This window comes from Piliocolobus tephrosceles, chromosome 8 (genome assembly GCF_002776525.5).
Source record: "Piliocolobus tephrosceles isolate RC106 chromosome 8, ASM277652v3, whole genome shotgun sequence".
NCBI classification, from domain to species: Eukaryota; Metazoa; Chordata; class Mammalia; order Primates; family Cercopithecidae; genus Piliocolobus; species Piliocolobus tephrosceles.
In genome coordinates, this window is record NC_045441.1 from 94,904,045 (window position 1) to 94,926,710 (window position 22,666).

A 22,666-nucleotide genomic window follows, 5' to 3' on the forward strand; every position below is an offset into this window, starting at 1 on the left:
ATCACCATATGTCTCCTCGCCCTCTTGTTACTAATAGCGCACAGTGAAGAGATGGCTGTCGGAAGGAAGGGACACATAATCTTGGCATTCTGGTACCATTTCATAAATTAAATGAACAAAACAAAAAGGGCAGTTCAGCCCTTTTTCTATCAGTTATCTTTCAGAAACTCTGTGTTTTTCTCTCATGACAGTTCTCACCCTTAAAAACTTATATTTTCTAAGTGTGGCCCTTGCTTTGCAAATGCATGTTTCTCCCTGGAACTCTGGATTGCCTTTCCTGTTAAAAACTTTTGTTTTAGAGGTTATCTAACCAGATACTGCATATTTTACATAGGCTTTTGCAAATCATACACTGTATGGGGCCTTCTGTAGTTGAATCTGAGAAATCTTTCAGGAGGCCTAAGTCATGACTGAAATTGGAATTGATAGCCAGGAATTTTTGTCAGGCAGTAACTTATGCAGAAGTATTTTTTAGGTATCAATACAAAATTATTCCATTACAGTCATGCACTACATAATGACGTTTTCATCAACAAGACGGTGTAAACAACAGTGGTCCTGTAAGATTACGATACCACATTTTTACTGTACCTTTTCTATGTTTAGATACACAAATACTTACCATTGTGTTACAACTGTTCAGTACAGTAATATGTTATACACGTTTATAGCCTAGGAGCAAGAGGCTACGCTGTATGGCCCAGATGCGTAGTATACCATACCATTTAGGTTTGTGTAAATACATTCTATGACATTCACACAATGGCAAAATTGCCTAATGACATATTTTTCTTAGAACATATCCCTGCCATTAAGAAATGTATGACTGTAATTCACTAACAAGTTCTAGGACCAAAAAATCCCCCCAAAACTCTAATTCTGGTGCCAATGGTTCTATAAGATAATGATCTACAAAGGAAATAATAATCTATAAGGTAAATAAACAATCTTATAAAGTAAATAATCTATATGGTAAAAATTTGGCAACACATTAAAAGTAAGACTACTTGTAGTTACGCTGCAACAAAGAACATTTACACACAGGAGAATCTTCAGTTAATATCAAACCAATAACAGTTAAGGTTGAGTAAAAAGAAACCAGAAATCATATTTATAGTGATTTTTGCTTTGAAATACAAAACCAAACAAACAGAAATGAGCTGGCACATAGTAGGCTGCTTTTAGCTATATCCTACTCTTTTCTTTTTTTTTTTTTGAGACAGGGTCTCCCTCTGTTGCCCAAGCAGAGTACAGTGATACAATTATGGCTCACTGCAGCCTTGAGCTCCTAGGCTCAAGTGATATTCCTACCTCAGCCTCCAGAGTAGCTGGGACCACAAGTGTGCACCACCACGCCCAGCTAGTTTTTTATCTTTTGTAGAGATTGGGTGTCACTATGTCACCCAGACTGGTTATGAACACCTGGGCTCAGATGAATTTCCCGCCTCAGCCTCCCAAAGTGCTGGGATTTACAGGCATGAGCCACCAACAGACTTGTCACGTAGTAGTAACTCTTTTTTTTTTTTTTTTTTGAGGCGGAGTCTCGCTCTGTCGCCCACACTGGAGTGCAGTGGCCGGGTCTCAGCTCACTGCAAGCTCTGCCTCCCAGGTTTACACCATTCTCCTGCCTCAGCCTCCCGAGTAGCTGGGACTATAGGCGCCCGCCACCTCGCCCGGCTAGTTTTTTTGTATTTTTAGTAGAGACGAGGTTTCACCGTGTTAGCCAGGATGGTCTCGATCTCCTAACCTCGTGATCCGCCCGTCTCGGCCTCCCAAAGTGCTGGGATTACAGGCTTGAGCCACCGCGCCTGGCCTGTAGTAGTAACTTTTAATGAGCGTATCATATCATGCATCTTTCTGGCCCTCACCAAATTCTATTTCCAGTAATTTTTTTTTTTAAACAACAAAAATAAAACTTCCTAAGTACAATATACCACATGCTTGATATACTAAAAAAGCCCAAAATGAAAATTTCTTATCTATGTATTTTCTTATATAGTTATAGCTAAGCAGTTATATTTCAAATTCTGAAGTTGAGGAACAAAAGACATTAGCAATTTAAAATTATGGTAAACTGGTAAAGTAATATCTATTATGCTAATTATGATCTTCTAAAGATCCTTCAAATAAAACAAAGATGAATCAAGAAAAGAGAAATCTGTAATTTAAGCAACTAGTTTAAGACTGTTACCTGGCTAGGCACGGTGGCTCATGCCTGTAATCCTAGCAATTTGGGAGGCTAAGGCGGGTGGATTTTATGAGGTCAGGAGATCGAGACCATCCTGGCTAACATGGTGAAACCCCGTCTCTACTAAAAATACAAAAAATTAGCCGGGCGTGGTGGCACATGCCTGTAATCCCAGATACTCGGGAGGCTGGGGCAGGAGAATCGCTTGAACTTGGGAGACAGAGGTTGCAGTGAGCCAAGATGGCGCCATTGCACTTCAGTCTGGGCAATAAGAGCAAAACTCCATCTCAAAAAGACTGTCATCTATTCTACCAAATACACTCTCAAGTTAAAAAATACAGTATATGTGAGTCAGAGAAAACAAAAGCACTACAGTATGGGTGGCGTATAATGGGTTAGAAATAGAAAATAATCTTTCAAGGCCAGGGGTGGTAGCTCACGTCTGTAAATCCCAGCACTTTGGGAGGCCTAGGTGGGCAGATCACTTGAGGCCAGGAGTTTGAGATCAGCCTGGCAAACATAACGAAACCCCGTCTCTACTAAAAACACAAAAATTAGCTGTGTGTGTTGCTGCACACCTGTAATCCCAGTTACTGAAGAGGTTGAGGTGGTAGATCGCTTGAGCCCAGGAGGCGGAGGTTTTATGCAGTGAGCCAAGATCACCGCACTGCACTCCAGCCTGGGTGACAGTGAGACTCTGTCTCAAAAAAATAAAAACAAGGCAGGGTGCCAGTAACTCATGCCTGTAATTCCAGCACTTTGGGAGGCTGATGTGGGCGGATCATGAGGTCAAGATATCGAGACCATCCTGACCAATATTTTGAAATCCTGACTCTACAAAAAAATACAAAAATTTGCTGGGCATGGTAGCAGGCACATGTAATCTCAGCTACTTGGGAGGCTGAGGCAGGAGAATCGCTTGAACCAGGAGAATCGCTTGAACCGGGGAAGTGGAGGTTGCAGTGAGCCGAGATCGCACCACTGCACTCTAGCCTGAGCAACAGTGCAAGACTGTCTCAATATATATATATATATGTATATACATATATATATTTCAAGGTCACAGTACTTATTTTGCCTGCACATTATAAATAGCAGTCTGTATGTGTCACTACCAAAGTTCACTGATAGGTAAGTGACCACTGATAATATATCAATAAATAGCTTTAAAATTTATATGTTTACTCTCAACTTTAGGGTCTGTTTCAGATGGAAGCCATCATTACTTTTAGCAGATCAAAGAGGACTTTCAAGAAGCAATAATACACTTTGGGAATTGAGTGCATGCATTATCTTGAAATGCTAAGAGTGCTAAAAAAAAAGTAATTCTTTAAATAATAGCTTTGATGACTAGGTATGCACATAGCCCACTCACTACTGAATGAATTAAACTGCCCATATTCTATTGAGCAGTTTGCAGTATTGTTCCTGGGTTAAACTCAGGGTTGGAAACAGCCCTATTTGGAAGCATTTGTGAAGATAGTAAAAACAAACAAACAAAAAAAGGTAATCTGTAGTTAAAGGAACAGTAAAAAGATTACTAGATATTTAGGAGAAACATGGGTGACATTATATGGCCAACCAAGACATTCTACAGTATTTTTGCCACTGTTATTTTAAGTGATTCTTCCCTAAATTATTTCTAATTATTCAGTCAGATAAATTTTTGACCAATACAAAAACAGTAAGATCTATAATAGAGAAGAAAAATAAAATAAATTATCCAGTTATAACTACTAAAATATTTTAGAAACACCCAGTAATATAATGTGATCAAATTGTTAACAATAAATTAAAAGCTTATTTTAAAAAATTAGTATCTAAGAGAGATTTTGCTATAGGTTCTATGGTATAGTATGGAATAAAACATAATAAATCAATAAAGTTAAAGTGCTTAAAACAGTGACTGGCACATAGTAGACATTTAAGTATTTGACACTATATTATTACCTTTTTCAGCACCTGAATGTATTGTTCCTGCTATATTATGTCTAGCAATGGACATTGGCAATACTTTCCTAGTAGAAATGCTTTCATTACTAGTGGCAGCAGAAACTGTGGCACTTGCTGTTGAAATATTGGTTTTATTCTGGGTCACAGCACCATCAGAGTTTCTTTCATCTGAGTCCGAGTCATCAGAGTGAAGTGGATTAGTAAAACTGAGGGGTGTTCTGAAGAGTGGTGAAGTGTTATCATGATCTACAACATCAGGGGTTTCAACTTGTGTTGAAGGACTCGGTGTTAAACTCACAGTTTTCATAGTTTGACAGTGGATATCTGAGGAATTGCCTTTAGATAAATCAGGTATGGGTATGGCATTTTCAGGTCCTTGAAATGACCACGTTACATGTCCTTTCTCATCAAGAGGCAAGCGGTCTGGCCTTGGAGGTGTGTCTGAATTCTGGGATTCTTCTGATGGAGTAACTGAAACTTTGTTTGATTGTGTTACACTGCAGTCCACACAAGAATTCTGAGAAGTATCACTGACATTTAGATCTGAACTTAATTCCTGTGGCTTAGAGATTTTATCAGTTGTACAAGGTGAAGCAGATTTAATTTTAATTGCATGTCCCCTATTTAAAAGTGTGTTCCCATCAAAACTTTTTGGTCCCTCTTGGAGAGGGACCTTCTTAATCTCGAAACTTAAATTTCGTTCCAATTTTTTATCTATCTGTTCAATTGTTGATTCATTTTTCCCTGGAAGTTCTGTTGGTTTACTATAGTTTCTGTTGAGGTCTGCTGAATGTTGTTCTGATGAAACCATATGTAACACTGGCTTTGGGTGGTATCTATCATTGTCCTGCCACACAGTAGTGACTGTTGGAAAAGCTGAAGGGGGCGAAGGTGTCAAGATGGGTGGCACTGGATGAGGTTCCGGTGGCTGCAGTATTTCTTCTTTAGCATCCCCTTCAACAAGGCAACTGAAAAACAAATATTTAAAAAGGGCATTTTAAGACTGTTAAACAAGTTGATACAGGAGAATTATGTAGCTAAGACTAGTATATTAAGAGCCATTAGAATCTGGTTGTGAAAACTGTAATTTTTCAGACTAAGAAAATTTAATGTTCATCAAGGTAATACATATACTATTTAAAAAGACTTTTAATGCAAGACTTTTAATGAAAAACATAGTCTCTGCCCCGTAGCCCTCCTGTTAGCCAGAGGCATCCACTTTGAATTTTTTTTTTTTTTTACAGCTGCTTCTAAAATTTACCTCTGTATTTCAGACTATTTCAAAAGTTATTTCTTGATCTCTATTTCACACATTTTCTACTGACTTCCTACTGTGGAAGTGTCCTTCTCTATCTTTCCAATACTGTTACATTGTAATTTTTCGTTACCTCAGTCATATGACTGCAGATATTATTCACATCTATGACACCATGATTTCATACCTTTTCTTCTATAATGTCTTGTTTTCCCCTAACGACTGCCTTGGGTTTCTGATCCTTAGCTCTCTATGCACTATCAGTTACTCAGCTTTTCTTCTAACTTTCTTGCAGATTGGTATACCTCCTCTCAATAATGACAAACACACACAGTAACTATCAATACCACAGACATCCTTCTTAGTAACTTTTGGCCTCCTGCTCCAGTGTGGACTACTGGTTCCCTAAGCCACCACAGAGCTAATGTTCTCTCTGGTTTCAGATTCTCCTGTTTCCCAGGTCCCATCTTCCTCTTTCTGGGTATGCTCTTTTGTTTGGGTGGGTTACAACCTCTAGTTGCCTTTATTTTTTTCCTTAAAGAAATGGGGGCCAGGCACCGTGGCTCACGCCTGTAATCCCAGCACTTTGGGAGGCCAAGGTGCGTGGATTGCTTGAGCTCAGGAGTTTGAGACCAGCCTGAGCAACGTGGTAAAACTCCATCTCTACTAATAATACAAAAATTTGCCAGGTGTGGTGGCACACACCTGTAGTCCCAGCTACTTGGGAGGCTGAGGCAGGAGAATTGCTTGAGTCCGGGACGTGGAGATGGCACGGAATTGAGATCGCGCCACTGCACTCCAGTCTGGGCGATGGAGCAAGACTGTCTCAAAAAAAAAAAAAAAAGAGAGAGAGAGAGAAAGGCTGGGCACTGTGACTTACTTGGAGTTCACAATCAGCCTGGGCAATATGGCAAAACCGTGTGTCTTCAACAAATACAAAAAATTAACTGGGTATGGCAGTGTGTGCTTATAGTCCCAGCTACTAGGAAGGCTGAGGTAGGAGGATCACCTGAGCTTAGGGAGGTAAAGGCTGCAGTGAGCTGTGATCATGCCACTGCACTCTAGCCTGGGTGAAAGAATGAGAGCCTGTCTCAAAAAAAAAAAAAAAAAAAAAAAAAAAGATAGGGTTTACTATGTTGCCCAGGCTTTGTTGCTTTTTAAGAACTTTATATGATGCAAACTTCTTGAGGGCTTATATATTCAAGTTTTTGTTTTTCTTTTGAGATAGAGTCTCGTTCTGTTACCCAGGCTGGAGTGCAGTGGCACCATCTTGGCTCCTTGGAACCTCTACCTCCTGGGTTCAAGCAATTCTTGTGCTTCAACCTCTTGAGTAGCTGTGACTACAGGCACATGCCACTATACCTGGTTAATTTTTGTATTTTTAGTAGAGACGGGGTTTTGCCATGTTGGCCAGGCTGGTCTCGAACTTCTGGCCTCAAGTGATTTGCCTACCTCGGCTCCCGCAAAGTGCTGGGATTACAGGGGTGAGCCACCGGATCTCACCTCAGAGTTTTTGCTTTTTTTTTTTTTTCCCCAGGTGATCAACCTTTTAATTATCCAACCAGATAATTGGCAGTAATCACATGGTACACCAGGTTTCCTTAAACGAGACTCTGTGGCCTGGACATGGTGGCTCACGCCTGTAATCCCAACACTTTGGGAGGCCAACGTGGGCGGATCACAAGGTCAGGAGTTCGAGACCAGCCTAACCAACATGGTGAAACCCCGTCTCTACTAAAAATACAAAAATTAGCCAGGCATGGTAGCGTGCGCCTGTAATCCCAGCTACTCAGGAAGCTGAGTCAGGAGAAATCACTTGAATCCGGGAGGTGGAGGTTGCAGTGAGCTGAGATCACGCCACTGCACTCCAGCCTGGGTGACAGAGTGAGAGTCTGTCTCAAAATAAATAAATAAATTAAATAAATAATTTTATCAGTGAAGTTCAGATTCTCTAGACACATTCCAATATTCCTAGAATAGGACATGAGAAAATAAATGAATATCTCCAGAATATCAACCATACTACAACGACAGCAATATTCTAATAAGATATTCCTATATCTGTTAAAGTTTTACAAGTAGATTCTTCTTCTTTATTTTTTTTTGAGACAGAGTCCCACTCTGCCACCTGGGCTGGAGTACAATTGCACAATCTTGGCTCACTACAACCTCTGCCTCCAGGGCTCAAGCCATCCTCCCAGTTTAGCCTCCCAAGTAGCAGCGACTACAGGTGTGCACTACCACACCTGGCTAAGTTTTGTATGCTTTGTAGAGATGTGATTTTGCCATGTTCTTGTTGCCCAGACTGATCTCAAACTCCTAAATTCAAGCAATTCACCTGCCATGTCCTCCCAAAGAGCTGGGATTACAGGTGTGAGGCACTGCACCTGGCCTCCAAGTAGGTTCTTAATCTGAAAGAATAGCTATCAAATTTTTGTAATCTAAAATAAAAAATAATTGCAGACACCTCCTACAATTTATAAAGCATATACAAAGACCAATAGGTTATCCTAAGAACATATCATAATACAAATAGAAAATATGAGTTTTAAAAGGATGAAATAAAGTTTTGATATAAATTGAGGTGTATTATTTTCCCGACATGTACATGAGACCACTTTTCCATAATCAGTATTTTATGTACTTATTTTTTATTGAGACAGAGTCTCATTCTGTCTCCCAGGCTGAAGTGCAGTGGTGCGATCTCAGCTTACTGCAACCTCCGCTTCCCAGGTTCAAGTGAATCTCCTGCCTCAGCCTCATGAGTAGCTGGGACTACAGGCATGCGCCATGATGCCCGGCTAATTTTTGTATTTTTGGCAGAGACAGGGTTTCGCCACATTGGCCAGGCTGGTCTTCTAACCTCAAGTGATCCACCCTCCTTGGGCTCCCAAAATGCTGGGATTATAGGTGTGAAACACCATGCCCAGCCTCATGACCAGTATTTTAGAGATTTACTTGATTAACAAACCCCATATATCCTCAACAGTGCCTTTTTCACAGGGTAGTTTGGAGAATTAAATGAGTTAACATCTGAACAACAATTAGAACAGAGCTTGACAGATATCAAATATGATATATGGGTTTGTTAATCGAGTATTTTCCAAGTTTTTAATTGAAAAAATCTTACTCCAAATTTCAGCATTATTTTTATCTTACTCTAAAATACATACTTACTTTAAAATATTTATTTTTTAACAATTTTATTTTTATCCATTATATTTGAAACTTGGGTATATACCCTCTATATAAAAATTTATGCCCTTTAATTCTAATACATTTTTTTTTGCGGCTAATTTCTTCTTCCCAACTCTCCTTTTAGACTACTATTAGTTCAGCGACAGATCTTCTAGTTTTGCTTTCTAATTTCCTTATCTTTTCTCTCCTACTTTCTCTTTATCTATTCATTTTCTTGAAATAGTTCCTTGACTATTTCCCAAAATTCTGCTTAATTTTTAAATTTATAGTATTTTTAATTTCTTTCTTTCTTTTTTTTTTTTGAGACAAGAGTCTCATTCTGTTGCCCAGGCTGGAGAGTGGTGGCATGATCTTGATTCACTATAACTTCCACAAGCAATTCTCCTGCCTCAGCCTCCTGAGTAGCTGGGACTACAGGCACACACCACCACACCCACCTAACTTTCTTTCTTTTTTTTTTTTTTTTAGTAGAGACAGGGGTTTCACCCTATTGGCCAGGCTGGTCTCGAATTCCTGACCTTGTGATCTGCCTACCTCAGCCTCCCAAAGGGCTGGGATTACAGGCGTGAGCCACCACGCCTGGACTATATTCTTAATTTCTAAGAGCTTCTTACTTATTACCCACAGGTCTTATTTCATGGTTGCAGCATTTCCCAATGACTGAGAGAAGTGGACTGTTGTTTCTTTTCTCCCCCATCTTTTTCATTTTACTCTGTATTGTCTCCATTTCTTCTGTTTTTCATATTAGAGGCTTCTATCAAATGCCCAATCATTCCTAGTTCTGTTCAGTTTTAAGAACTGGAAGAATTGGAATACTGGCAGGGCATGGTGGCTCACACCTGCAATCCCAGCACTTTTGGAGGCCAAAAAAAAAAAAAAATACAGAAATTAGTCAGGCATGGTGGCGTGTGTCTGTAGTTCCAGCTAGTCGGGAGTCTAGGGTGGGAGGTTCAACTGAGGTCGAGGCTGCAGTGAGCCATAATCACACCACTGCCCTCTAGTCTGGGCAACAGAGCAAGGCTCTGTCTGAAAACAAAACAAAAAGAATTGGAATATTAAAAATGACTGGGGCTGGGCGTGGTGGCTCAAGCCTATAATTCCAGCACTTTGGGAGGCCGAGACGGGTGGATCACGAGGTCAGGAGATCGAGACCATCCTGGCTAACACGGTGAAACCCCATCTCTGCTAAAAAAAAATACAAAAAGCTAGCCAGGCGAGGTGGCGGGCGCCTGTAGTCCCAGCTACTCAGGAGGCTGAGGCAGGAGAATGGCGTGAACCCGGGAGGCGGAGCTTGCAGTGAGCTGAGATCTGGCCACTGCACTCCAGCCTGGGCGATAGAGAGAGACTTCGTCTCAAAAAAAAAAAAATTACTGGAAGACATGTGCAGTCACGTGATGTTTCAGTCAATGATGGGCCACACATACCATGGTGACCCCACAAAGTTATAATGAAGCTGAAAAATTCCCATGAATTTGTAGCAAAATGCATTATTCACATGTCTGTTGTGATGCTGGTATAAACAAACCTATTGTGCTGTCAGTCATATAAAAGTATAGCACATACAATTACGTACAGGACATAATTCTTGATAATAATAATAAAGAAAACAGTTACTGGCTTATGTACTTTTTTTTTGAGATGGAGTCTTGTTCTGTCACACCCAGGCTGGAGTCCAGTGGCGCAATCTTGGCTCACTGCAACCTCCACCTCCCGGCTTCAAGCAATTCTCTTGCCTCAGCCTCCCAAGTAGCTGAGACTACAAGTGCCTGCCAAGAGGCTCAGCTAATTTTTGTATTTTTAGTAGAGACAGGGTTTCACCATGTTGGCCAGGCTGATCTCGAACTCCCAGCCTCAGGTGATCTACCTGCCTTGGCCTCCCAAAATGCTGGGATTACAGGCGTGAGCCACCGCGCCTGGCTATATACTTACTTTTTGTTGTTAATTTTGAGTGTATTCCTTCTAATTGTTAAAAAATTAGTTAACTGTTAAACAGCTTCAGGCAGGTTCTTCAGGAGGTATTCTAGAAGAGGGCATTGTTATCATAGGGCATGACAGCTCCATGTGTGTTTCTGCCCCTGATAACCTTCCAGCAGGACAAGATGTGAAGGTAGAAGGCAGTGATATTGATGATCCTGACTTTGTGTATGCTTAGGCTAATGTGTATGTGTCTTATTTTTAACAAAAATGTTTAAAAAGTAAAAAAATAAATAAAAATAAAATATACACAAAACACATATTTTATATATACGTAAATAGGGACTTGAGCAATCTGCCCGCCTTAGCCTCCCAAAATGTTGGGATTACAGGCGTAAGCCACTATGCCCAGCCAACACGTACTTTATTTTTATTTTTTTATTTTTCAGACACAGTCTCACTTTCTCACCCAGGCTGGAGTGCAGTGGTGCGAACTTGGCTCACTGGTACCTTTGCCTCCTGGGTTCAAGCAATTCTCCTGCCTCAGCCTCCCAAGTAGCTGGGACTACAGGCGCACGCGACCACGCCTGGCTAATTTTTCTATTTTTAGTAGAGACAGGGTTTCACCATATTGGTCAGCCTGGTCTTAAACTTCTGACCTCATGATCCCCCTGCCTTGGCCTCCCAAAGTGCTGGGATTACAGGCATGAGCCACCATGCCTGGCCCCATCGTGTACTTTAAACAATTAATGTGTTTACTGTAGCCACACTGAAAAACAAAATACACTATTTTACTTATCAATCTTACGATGTTGTGATTTTATTTTCAGTTATGTTGGAACAATTTACAATAGTTCTAAAACTCATCCCAATTTAGAAGTCACAAGCTTCTCTTTGTCAAACACGATGACCTTCTGGCATTTGACTCCATTACATGAAGAAGAAAAAAGGTGACCTATGCATGTAATATAAAATCACACACAAAGAACTTCTGGAATGTATACCTAATAAAAATCTGTCTTGAGTTGAATATTGTTTCTTAATACTCATTTGCTTTTTTCTTCATTATCTTTTTGTTTATTAGAGAGTAACAGAAGTCAAACTTTTGAACAGGTATAGGAAAAATGCTTTAAATTCAAGTATTCTACTCTTTTTTTTTTCCCTGTAAAATTAAGAAGAGACTGCTGCTACATGTAGTTAGAGGTAGAAGAACATACAAATCATAAATATCAGTGCAGACTTTGAAAACCTCTACATTGGCTCAATCTCAAAAACCAAATTAAGAGGGCAGCAAAAATGTTCTTTTAGGGCCAGTAGTTTCTTTTAAGATCCTAGGGCTCCTATGTGGAACAGAGAAGTTAGAGAACTAATATTTTACAGGTTTCAAACTGGCTACCTTCCACAGATGGCTAAAATGCCAACCAATTTTGGTAGATACCAAAGTGGAAATCGAACAGGAAAGAACTACTAAAAGTTTTGTTAGCACGTAGTTAACATCTTGAACATTGAAATGTTGAGACCCAACCTCATCTATATACAGGCTTCCTGAGGTTCCTCGGAGAAGTATGCAAAGGTATTCCAGAGACTATAACTACCACGACACTTAACTACATGCTTTATATACATTATCACTAATTCTTAACAATGGAGAATACTAGTACTATCTCTCACTACAATGAAGTAAAGAATTTTCAGAGAAGTGGCTCGTTGAAGTTCATTCAGTAGCAAATGCGAAAGTTAAAATTTGGAATGGGACCTATTTATGTAAAAAGCCTCTTTATACCAGAGTATACTTCCTCTTTCTGTACTCAGCAGCTTCCTTCCCAGGCAGTTAGAATCCTACATGGTGAAAATGAGAGTAAATTGCTCCTGTGGTGTGGAGGGATTCTAACCAAACCTTTAGTTACTGAGGGAAACTGCAGGTTTTTTCTTTTGTTAAGAGGGATTATTTCATTAGAATGATCTCTTGGAATTAGCAACTCAGTGCTAAGACATGACCCTGGCCATTTGACCCAACTTTCACCAAAGTTTTAAGACGGAAACAATTGGTGTATCCTGTATAAAAGACTTTATTTTGATGGGAAGTCAATAAGTTTTGGCAGATCTATGTGCAAGAAAGACATTATAAAATATTCTAATAGTTTTTTAATTCATCCTTAGGACAATACTTAACTCCTTCTCCCCAGGATTAAATAAATTAATCCTAGATCCCAGAGCTAAATGGCTAAAAAGGAGTTGAAACTATCTTCTTCTAACTCTGTATTCTTTCCATACTACCATGTTACCGACTTAGCAGCTACCCTGAACAAGAAGGGAAGGAAAGGAAAGATAGGAATATATATGACTTTAACTATTATAAATGAGCTTGGTAGAAAAGCAAGAAAAATTAAAGAAATAAACTCATCTTTGCTAGTAATGTTATTAAATATCTTCACACTTCTTCAACATGCATGCAATTTTTGGCAAGCACATTTAGTCATCAGGAGAAAAATGGAAATCTTTAGACATAACTAAAATTTCAGCTATATCACATAGCAAAACATAAACTATAGTCAATTCATGGTAGTTTCCACATTCTGCTACAGTATATTATTGAAATTTTATCCAAAATGAAACCAAATTTTTAATAAACCAGTAACAAATCAGTTGTCATATGTATGCCACATCCTAACAAAATAATGACTATAAAAGTAATGTAGAAATATTCAGAATTTGTCATTTTAATTAACAGTGAGTAAAAACAAGTATGCTTTTAAAGAAAATGTTCAAAGACATACAATACCTGCGGGTCCTTGGTGGTTTTGGAGGAGGAGAATCTTGTTTTTCACGATCTATGGAGCTGACCATGTTTTCAGTATTAATTTCATTCTGCCAAGGGAAAAAATACTTCACTAAGGTTGAAAGAAAAATAATTTTTCCTCCTCATGTTTCAACTAAATTGTTTCCGTGCTTTTCAATCCTTAACACAATGCCAATTGTGCCAAGTTCAAAAAAAAAAGTCTTATATTCTAGCTCTATATTTTAGCCTGAAGGACCAGACTTCAATGCAGAGACTGTATCAAAAAAACAATACATCACAGTTACTGGGAGGATCAAGGTGTACAGCAGCATTTCAACACATCTCAAACGCTACCGTAAAAAAACAGATTCCCCAAGATAATGTGGATCAAAGAATGTAGTATCCCCCTGCCCCACCATCACTACCACTAGAAACTTAATATATGCAGAGAGAAAAAAAAAAGCCAACAAATAAGGCTTATACCATTTATGGAGTATCTTTTTATGACTCCCCATTACTACCTAGTACTTTTAAACTGGTAGTCCTAGGATTCATTTTAACTACTTCTTGCCTTACTCTCACTGTCACTATATGGAGTGCCCTAATCCATTAGGGAATCTAGCTCCTATATCACTGGCTACCCAAATGGACCTCAAAAAGGCAGAGCCCATCCCAGGAACATCCTTGGTTCTTGCTGGTCATGAGGACCAATAACATCATCAACATTGATGTTTCAGAGTCAATACAGGTATAAGAACCTTAGGTTTAGGACTGTGAATAGGGGAGCGGTAAAATGAAAATACTGCCTTGAATTAGTTTCACTATCAACATATCTCATATTTATTCTAGCTAGGGTATTTTAATTCTAGGGTATGTTATGTCCAGAAGACATCTCAGATAATTTGCCAACATCCCAGATAATTTTAGAAAACAGCCATCTTTACATATACTATCAACTAAGGAACTCTGAAACTGTAGTTGCATTTTGTTTTGTTATCATTGTTTTTAATTAAAAGGCACTTCTGCTATGTCCATCATGACAGCTTTGTAACTGTTATTTCAATTATTTCCAATTAAAAAACTAGAGATCTCAACTTCCAGCAATTTTAAGTGCACCCTATCTCCTTATATATAATCTGATGAATTAGAAGTTCTATACATCTCACTTCCTGACCAGAACAACAGAGTTACGTCATAAGACTTACAGCATTCATCCTTAATTAAAGCCACCCACCAAAATCAAGGCATTTGGTGTAGAAATATCTGGCTATAGGTAGGATGACCATATAATTTATTGTGTAAATCAGGGCTCTTTTGAGAATGAAAAAGGAGCATTATTATACCTAGACAACTAGTGTGAACTGGTATGCCTTAGGCAAATCAGGACTTTTGGCCGCCAAAGTTTCAGATCCTCAGGTACCACCAGAATTTAAAGACTCTGCATCAAAAAGCTACCCTCTAGGCTGGGCACGGTGGCTCACGCCTGTAATCCCAGCACTTTGGGAGGCTGAGATGGGTGGATCACTTGAGGTCCAGAGTTCGAGACCAGCCTTGGCCAACATGGTGAAAACCTGTCTCTACTACAATACAAAAATTAGCCGGGCGTGGTGGTGCACGTCTGTAATTCCAGCTACTTGGGGGGCTGAGGCGGGAGAATCACTTGAACCCGGGAGGCAGAGGTTGCAGTAAGCCAAGATCGTGTCACTGCACTCCAGCATGGGCGATAGAGCAAGACTCTGACTCAAAAAAAAAAAAAAAAAGGTACCCCTAACATATTATTGATCATCTGCTTATTATTTCCATTAATGATATAACCATAATTCTGTAACACTTGATATTTTGTACCAAAATATGCATGAAGTAGGTTAAATAAAAATTAAAGGCAAATCATATGAAACTCTATTTTAACTGTTTCTAACCTACAAAACGACATTTTTTTTTTGTAGCACACATAAACAAACTCATGTCATGTCAATGAAATATTTTGTTGCCAAGTGAGTTTAATATTGAATTCACAAAAATAAAACTATGTTTTCTTTGGATTTTGGAGCTGCAGGTAAGGCAATGTGGACATCTATGTGAAATGCACTGAACAAAGTCAGCAATGCAGAGGAAACTAAAATGTAAGAAGGACATAGTATTATCTTTAACTTCAAAATGTAGTCTGGTAAAATCCCCAGAAAAAAAGTAGAAGGGTAATACGAACAGCCCCAAAGTGGCATAATCAGTACTATGAAGCTATGAAATCAGAAAAAAAAGTTATAGTTGAAAATATTAAGAAGATAATTGAGAAAAAGTAAGTTGACAATTTTAAGGTAAAATGCAGAATGACATTGAGGGATTGGTAAGATTTTGACAAAAAAAGAATGAGGATTGGAAGAAGGAAAACAGGTGGAAGGGTAAAGAGAAGACATAATAAGGACATTTTAGGCAAACACTACATGTGACAAAGTAAAGGTTTCATGAAAGATTCCTCATTCTGGGTGAATAAGAGCATGACGAAGTCATTAACAGGAAGAACCAAAAGAGAACTTCTCGGGGAGATTAGCTTTCAGAACATACTGAGTTTCCTCTGATGAAAGGAATCAATGTGGCAACACAGAACTGCAACTCAACAAAGAGCCAGTAACTAAACAGCATGTACAAAACCTCCTGGTCACTGGACTTCACAATGTTCTTCTTGGATTTCCTAGTTAATGTCTCCTACACACCTACATCTTCTGACTCTCTTGTATTATCTATAATTTTTGAGTCCACATTTGTCATGTATACAACTTGCTGAAGCAATCACCAACTTTTGAAATGGAAAAGAATTTTAGGAATTAATCTAATGCAGTGGCACAATCAAACCTCTGCAGCCTTGAACTCCTGGGCTCAAGCAATGCTTCTATCTCAGTCTCCCAAGTAGCTAGGACTATAAGCACATGCTACCATACCCAGGTAATTAAAAAAAAAAAAAAAAGTTTTGTATAGATGGGGTTTCGCTATGCCACCCTGGCAGGTCTCAAACTCCTGGTCTCAAGCAATTCTCCTGCCCTGGCATCCCAAAGAGCTGGGATTATAGGCATGAAATGAACCACAGCCTCTAGCCTGTGTTCTCTTGTTTTAAACAGAACTTTGTAAAGTTATCTTGTGTACTATTATTTTCCATATAGCAGCTTTATGAAAGGCTACAAAAACATTAAGAAACAAATTATCTAATATTTAAGAATATTATCAGCTGCAGAAGAAAATAAATAATAAATCAGTGTGCTTTAAAAATAAAAAAATTATATTTTAGGGAAAAAAAAATCCAGAATTCATTATCACATCTAAAATGTACTATACAAACACAATAAAAGGACCATAACACAAATTACTACTGCTATTACTTAATCATTCTAGAATTGAAATACTGGTGTTGACAATTCTTTTTTTTTTTTTCTTTTTGAGACGGAGTCTGGCTCTGTCGCCCAGGCTGGAGTGCAGTGGCCAGATCTCAGCTCACTGCAAGCTCCGCCTTCTGGCTTTATGCCATTCTCCTGCCTCAGCCTCCCGAGTAGCTGGGACTACAGGTGCCTACCACTCGCCCGGCTAGTTTTTTGTGTTTTTTAGTAGAGACAGGGTTCCACCGTGTCAGCCAGGATGGTCTCGATCTCCTGACCTAGTGATCCGCCCGTCTCGGCCTCCCAAAGTGCTGGGATTACAGGCTTGAGCCACCGCACCCGGCCAACAATTCTTGCAATGGTGTCCTTTATATACAAGATAAAAAGGCACGATGCACAACTTAACAGATGTTTGCTTATTAAGGTACTTCTAAATCCTCAGGCAATATGATACAGGCTTACAGAATAAATTTTCTCTTTAGATCTTTCATTCCAGGAAGTCACTGTAGTTGTAAATATCTCTAAAAAATACTATATATTTTGAAGTCTTAAATAACCAACTAGTATATCAAACTAAGATTTTTACAAAAATAATTCTGGAACACAGAACATTTAAACAGAACTTTTACCTATTAACTAAATTGTCAGAAAAGTAGTAAGTGGGGACTTATTTTTACTTCTCACAGCATAGCTTCTAAATAGTAAATACACCTTACAAGTCATTTTATTCCACCACACAGTTCTAAGATGATTTTTCTCAATTTTTCAGATTCCACATTTTCTTTAAGATTTATGGCCTGTAACCATAGACAGCCATCCTATAGAAAGAGTCACCTATATTTACAAGTTGACAGAAAACATGATTTCTTAAGAGGAAAGTATTAAAAAGTTATCTGGAATGATAATTCATCTTCTATCTGTTTTTTTTTTTTTACTATTTATCCATTCATCTATGGAGATATTTCTCTCAAACATTTAGTTTATGTCTACTACGTACCATGCAATGAGTAAGAAAGTAGGTTTGAAGTAACTACTTTGAAATAACTACTTTATCTACAATGTGTATTATTTCATCTCATCTCCTACAAAGTATGACTTTCTTGTTATATTCCTGTAAAGCTCTGACCTGTTAGACAGAAAGAGCCTATGATAGAATTATAATCCTAGTATAGATTTCAGGGTATTAAAAAAGGATTGATTTAATGGAATAAAACCTTACAAAGATCAGACTTGGATCTAATGAGAAAAAGAAGAAAAGGTGATGCAATATTTATCACATATTTTCTGGAGATTATTTAAATATAGATAAAAGCTTTAAAAAAAAAAAAAAAATGGCTGGGCACAATGGCTCATGCCTGTAATCTCAGTGCTTTGGGAGGTTAAGGTGTGAGGAGGATTGTTTGAGCCCAGGAGCTCGAGACCATGAGCTCGAGACCACCGTGGCACATAGTGAGACAACATCTCTACAAAAAATTTTTTTAAAAAATTAGCTAGGTGTGATGGTACGTGCCTGTAGTCTCAGTTACTTGGGAAGCTGAGGTAGGAGGAAAGCTTGAGCCCGGGAGGTTGAGGGCGCAGTGAGCTGTGATTGTTCCACTGCACTCTGGCCTGGGCAAAACAGTAAGACCTTGTCTCAAACAAAACAAAACAAAATAAAACCTAAATACTGAATACTGCAATAAAAGAACTTTCTCCTATAATTCCTGCACTTTGGGAGGCTAAGGTGGATGGATTGTTTGAGTCTGAGGGTTTGAGACCAGGCTGGGCAACATAGTCAAATCTCGTCTCTATAAAAAAATAAACTCAGCAAGGTGGTGTACCCGTCAGTCTGGGAAGCTAATCTTTTTTGTATTTTTGGTAGAGATGGGGTTTTGCCATGTTGGCCAGGCTGGTCTCAGGTGATCCTGGCCTGCTTTGGCCTCCCAAAGTGCTGGGGTTCCAGGCATGAGCCACCGCACCCAGCCTAAAAACCTGTATTTCCAGATACAAAAACTTTAGCTTTGAAATTAATCTCGAATTCACGGAATAAAACAAATACTTTTTCAATTAAAGTTTAAAGATGCTGGGTACAGTGGCTCACGCCTGCAATCCCAGCACTTTGGGAGGCTGAGGTGGGTGGATCACTTGAGGTCAGGCGTTCAAGACCAGCCTGGCCAACATGTTGAAACCCCGTCACTACTAAAAACACAAAAATCAGCCGAGCATGGTGGTGGGCGCCTGTAATCTCAGCTACTTGGGAGGTTGAGGCAGGAAAATCACATGAACCCGGGAGGCAGAGTTGCAGTGAGCCGAGACTACACTACTGCACTCCATCCTGGGCAATAGAGTGAGACTCCATCTCAAAAACAACGACAACAACAACAACAACCAAAACCCCCAAAATTAAAGAAAAGTGTTTATAGCCTACTCAGTTTTTTGAAATATTAAGTATCTCAACTTAGATTAAATTATACAAAATAGTATAAAAGGCTGGGCGCAGTGGCTGACATCTATAATCCTAGCACTTTGGGAGGCTGAGGCAGGTGGATCACCTGAGGTCAGGAGTTTGACACCAGCCTGGCCAACATGGCAAAACCCAATCTCTACTAAAAATACAAAAATTAGCTGGGCGTGGCGATACATGCCTGTAATCCTAGCTATTCAGGAGGCTGAGGCAGGAGAATCGCTTGAACCCAGGAGGCAGAGGTTGCTGTTAGCAGAGATTGCACCACTGCACTCCAGCCTCAGTGACAGAGTGAGACTTCGTCACAAAAAAAAAAAAACAAAAAACAATCAAAACAAACAAAAAACACATTAGATTCTACATTATAAAATATTTGGCTAGATTCAAAACATGTCATAACAGGATTTAATTAAGCCAAAGGCATTGTAGGAGGTTTCCTTGAACAATAATTCCTATGTTAATGAAGGAATAATAATGAAGTCACATAAAACTTAAAAACCTGAAATTGTCACTTGGCTAATAAAATAAATGCATATTTCCTAAAACTCATGGACCAATATTAGATTATCTTAACAAACTGAGATCAGCATTTGGTAATAAATCTCTTATTTGGAAAACCAAGGAAGTTCAAACAAATATTCTGGGAACTGACAAAACCACTTAAAGGGAGAAAAGGAAAATGAAGGTTATAAATTTTGCAATTTATTTTCTCATACTCGGTTTAACAATGTAATAGTTATCATAGACTCAATGATAAAGATGTAAAATTCTACAAGACAAAAAAAAAAAGCTCAGCACCTTCAGGGACAAGGTGGTGATATATAGAAGGGAAATAAGACAGTTGGTTAGAAAACAAAGGCAGAAAAGAGAACACTAAGAGAATACAGTATTTTTGTCAGGTCTAGAAGTTGAATATCCAGTAAGATGCTATAAGGCTAAAATAACACTGAATTACAACACAACAAAAGGGAGTTAACTGTGGCTCTTTTTAATTCTGCTTAACTGAAAAGCATATACACAAGGCAAGGAATGTTGGCTCATGCCTGTAATCCCAGCACATTGGGAGGTCAAGGCGGGCAGATCACCTGAGGTCTGGAGATCAAGACCAGCCTGGTCAACATGGCGAAACCCCATCTCCAGTAAAAATACAAAAATTAGCTGGGCATGGTGGCGCGCGCCTGTAATCCCGGCTACTCAGGAGGCGGAGGCAGGAGAATCATTTGAACCTGGGAGTTGGAGGTTGCAGTGAGCCGAGATCATGCCATTGCACTCCAGCCTGGGCAACAAGAGTGAAACTCCATCTCAAAAAAAAAGAAAAGAAAAGCATATACACAAATAACGAAAACACTTTATACAAAATAAAATCCAAGTAGAATCAACACAGAATAACTTAGGTGGGGGTGGAAGGGAAGAGTAAAGAGAGCAATGCAATTTTTTAAAAAAAGTAAAATGTTAATGAATTATATGATTTTTGACATGAAATCTTTCATAACTTTATTTCATTTAGAACATAATTTATCTTATACTGGAGTCATTAAACAGCCATCATAATAGAGATACAAATAAGAAGGAAATGAGTTTAAGTAAAAATGTTAAGTGTCCTGAGACAAAACACAAGATGACAAAAAATAAAGCTAAATATTACATCTTAACAAAAAGTAAAAGTTTCCTAAAATGAATAGGCCAATAACACCTACCACTCCATCAGCAATTTTCTGAGCTCCATGAATTTCATACAGTTGTAGCTGTTTTTCAAACAGTTGGGCAATAGCTCTATGAACAAGCTCATATTGCTCCTACGAGGGAGAAAAATGATTAAAAAACAAAAAGAAAAAAACATTTTAAAAAAGAAGGAAGCATTTATAAAATAGCAGTTTATAAAGGGAAACAACTATACCTTTGTTTGTACTGCAGAATGCCTTTGTGTTCTCATTTCTTGTATTAAATTAAAGACATTAAATTCCTCTGGTATTTTCTAAAACAGAAAATTTAATATATAAACTTTGTACACCTATTCAGAAAATAGTAAAATATTCTCCAGCTTATCACATAAAACTTAAATACCTGCTGGTTTACTGCAAACATTTATTGAACACCACTTAATGTATCTCAGACACTGTGCATGGTCTTGACCCTCAGCATTCAAGCTGGGGAGACAGGTATATCCAGCCAAAGTACGACTGCAGTATACAGGGAATAAAGAGGCTGTGGCTAACTGATGAGTGTGCGGAGTTACAACATAGCTGGATATCAAAAGAAGGTTATCCCATAAAAAGTGAAGGAAATATACATAAGCACAGCAGACTGAATGTATAATCTATGTTGGGAATTGAGAAGTTTGATGTAAATAAAGCCTAAGACTAAAGGAAGGAGAAAGTACTCAAAGGGGGACAGAAAAAAAGGACATTTGGGATCAGACTGTGAACATAAAAAAGAGACTGAATTTATTCTATAGGCCAGTATCTCCTGGACTGGCTATATAAGGACCAACTAAAAGACCTAGGTAAAAATATAGATCCTTTGGCTCCATCTTGGGGAACTGATTATGAAACAACCTAAACAGTTCTTTTGTGCATATGGACTTGGGACTACTGCAATGGGCAACGTTGACACGAGAAGATGCGATATTCACACAATTTTTGTATCAGCAATGAGGACAGTCTAAAAGAGTGAGAAACTGGTGGTTTACAGAAGCAGAAACATCAGAACTGTTATCAACAAGAATATTTTGGAGTGGTTAAGATGGAAGGGTTAAAAATGGTTTCCAGGTTTGCTGCTTGGAAGTTCTTATATACATCATAAGATTTTTACATGAAGACTTAACCTAGGCCGGGTGCGGTGGCTCATGCCTGTAATTCCAGCACTTTAAGAGGCCAAGACAGGCAGATCACCTGAGGTCAGGAGTTTGAGACAAGCCTGAAACATGGTGAAACCCCATCTCTACTAAAAATACAAAAATTAGCCAGGCATGGTGCCGAATGCATGTAATCCCAGCTACTCGGGAGACTAAGGCAGGAGAAAAACTTGAACCTGAGAGTTAGAGGTTGCAGTGAGCCAAGATCACACCACTGCACTCCAGCCTGGGCGACAGAGGGAGACTCCATCTCAAAAAAAAAAAAAAAGAAGAGAGAACTATGTTCAAAATATACAATTTTTATTTCATTTTTTGAGACAGAGTCTTGCTCTGTCACCCAGGCTGCAGTGGCGCAATCTCAACTCACTGCAACCTCTGCCTCCCAGGTTCAAGCAATTCTCCTGCCTCAGCCTGCCAAGTAACTGGGATTACAGGCACTGGCTACTATGCCTGGCTAATTTCTGTATTTTTAGTAGAGATGGGGTTTCACCATGTTGGCCAGGCTGGTCTCGAACTCCTGACCTCAGGTGATCCACCCACCTCGGCCTCTGAAAGTGCAGGGATTATGGCATGAGCCATGGCACCTGGCCAAAATATACAACTTTTAAAATGACCAGATATTTGTTTTGTTTGCTAGCATGCATTTACGTGTCCCTTCCCATTCCAATTTTAATCTTTGACTTTTATGTTAAAATGCGATAGAATTCCAGTTAAATT

General features: G+C 38.9%; 1 protein-coding gene across 2 annotated transcripts in view; it reads right to left on the reverse strand.

The window, feature by feature from the left end:
• PTPN12 (protein tyrosine phosphatase non-receptor type 12) overlaps positions 1-22,666 on the reverse strand; it is a 105,559-nt gene that overhangs the window by 10,266 nt on the left and 72,627 nt on the right. For both annotated transcript variants that reach the window (XM_023192520.2, XM_023192519.3), the window contains exons 10-13: positions 20,993-21,070; positions 20,793-20,891; positions 13,291-13,376; positions 4,139-5,109 (exon numbers count right to left, since the gene is read on the reverse strand). In XM_023192520.2, coding sequence (XP_023048288.2) covers positions 4,139-5,109; positions 13,291-13,376; positions 20,793-20,891; positions 20,993-21,070 — 1,234 coding nt within the window. The remainder of the gene's footprint in view (positions 1-4,138; positions 5,110-13,290; positions 13,377-20,792; positions 20,892-20,992; positions 21,071-22,666) is intronic.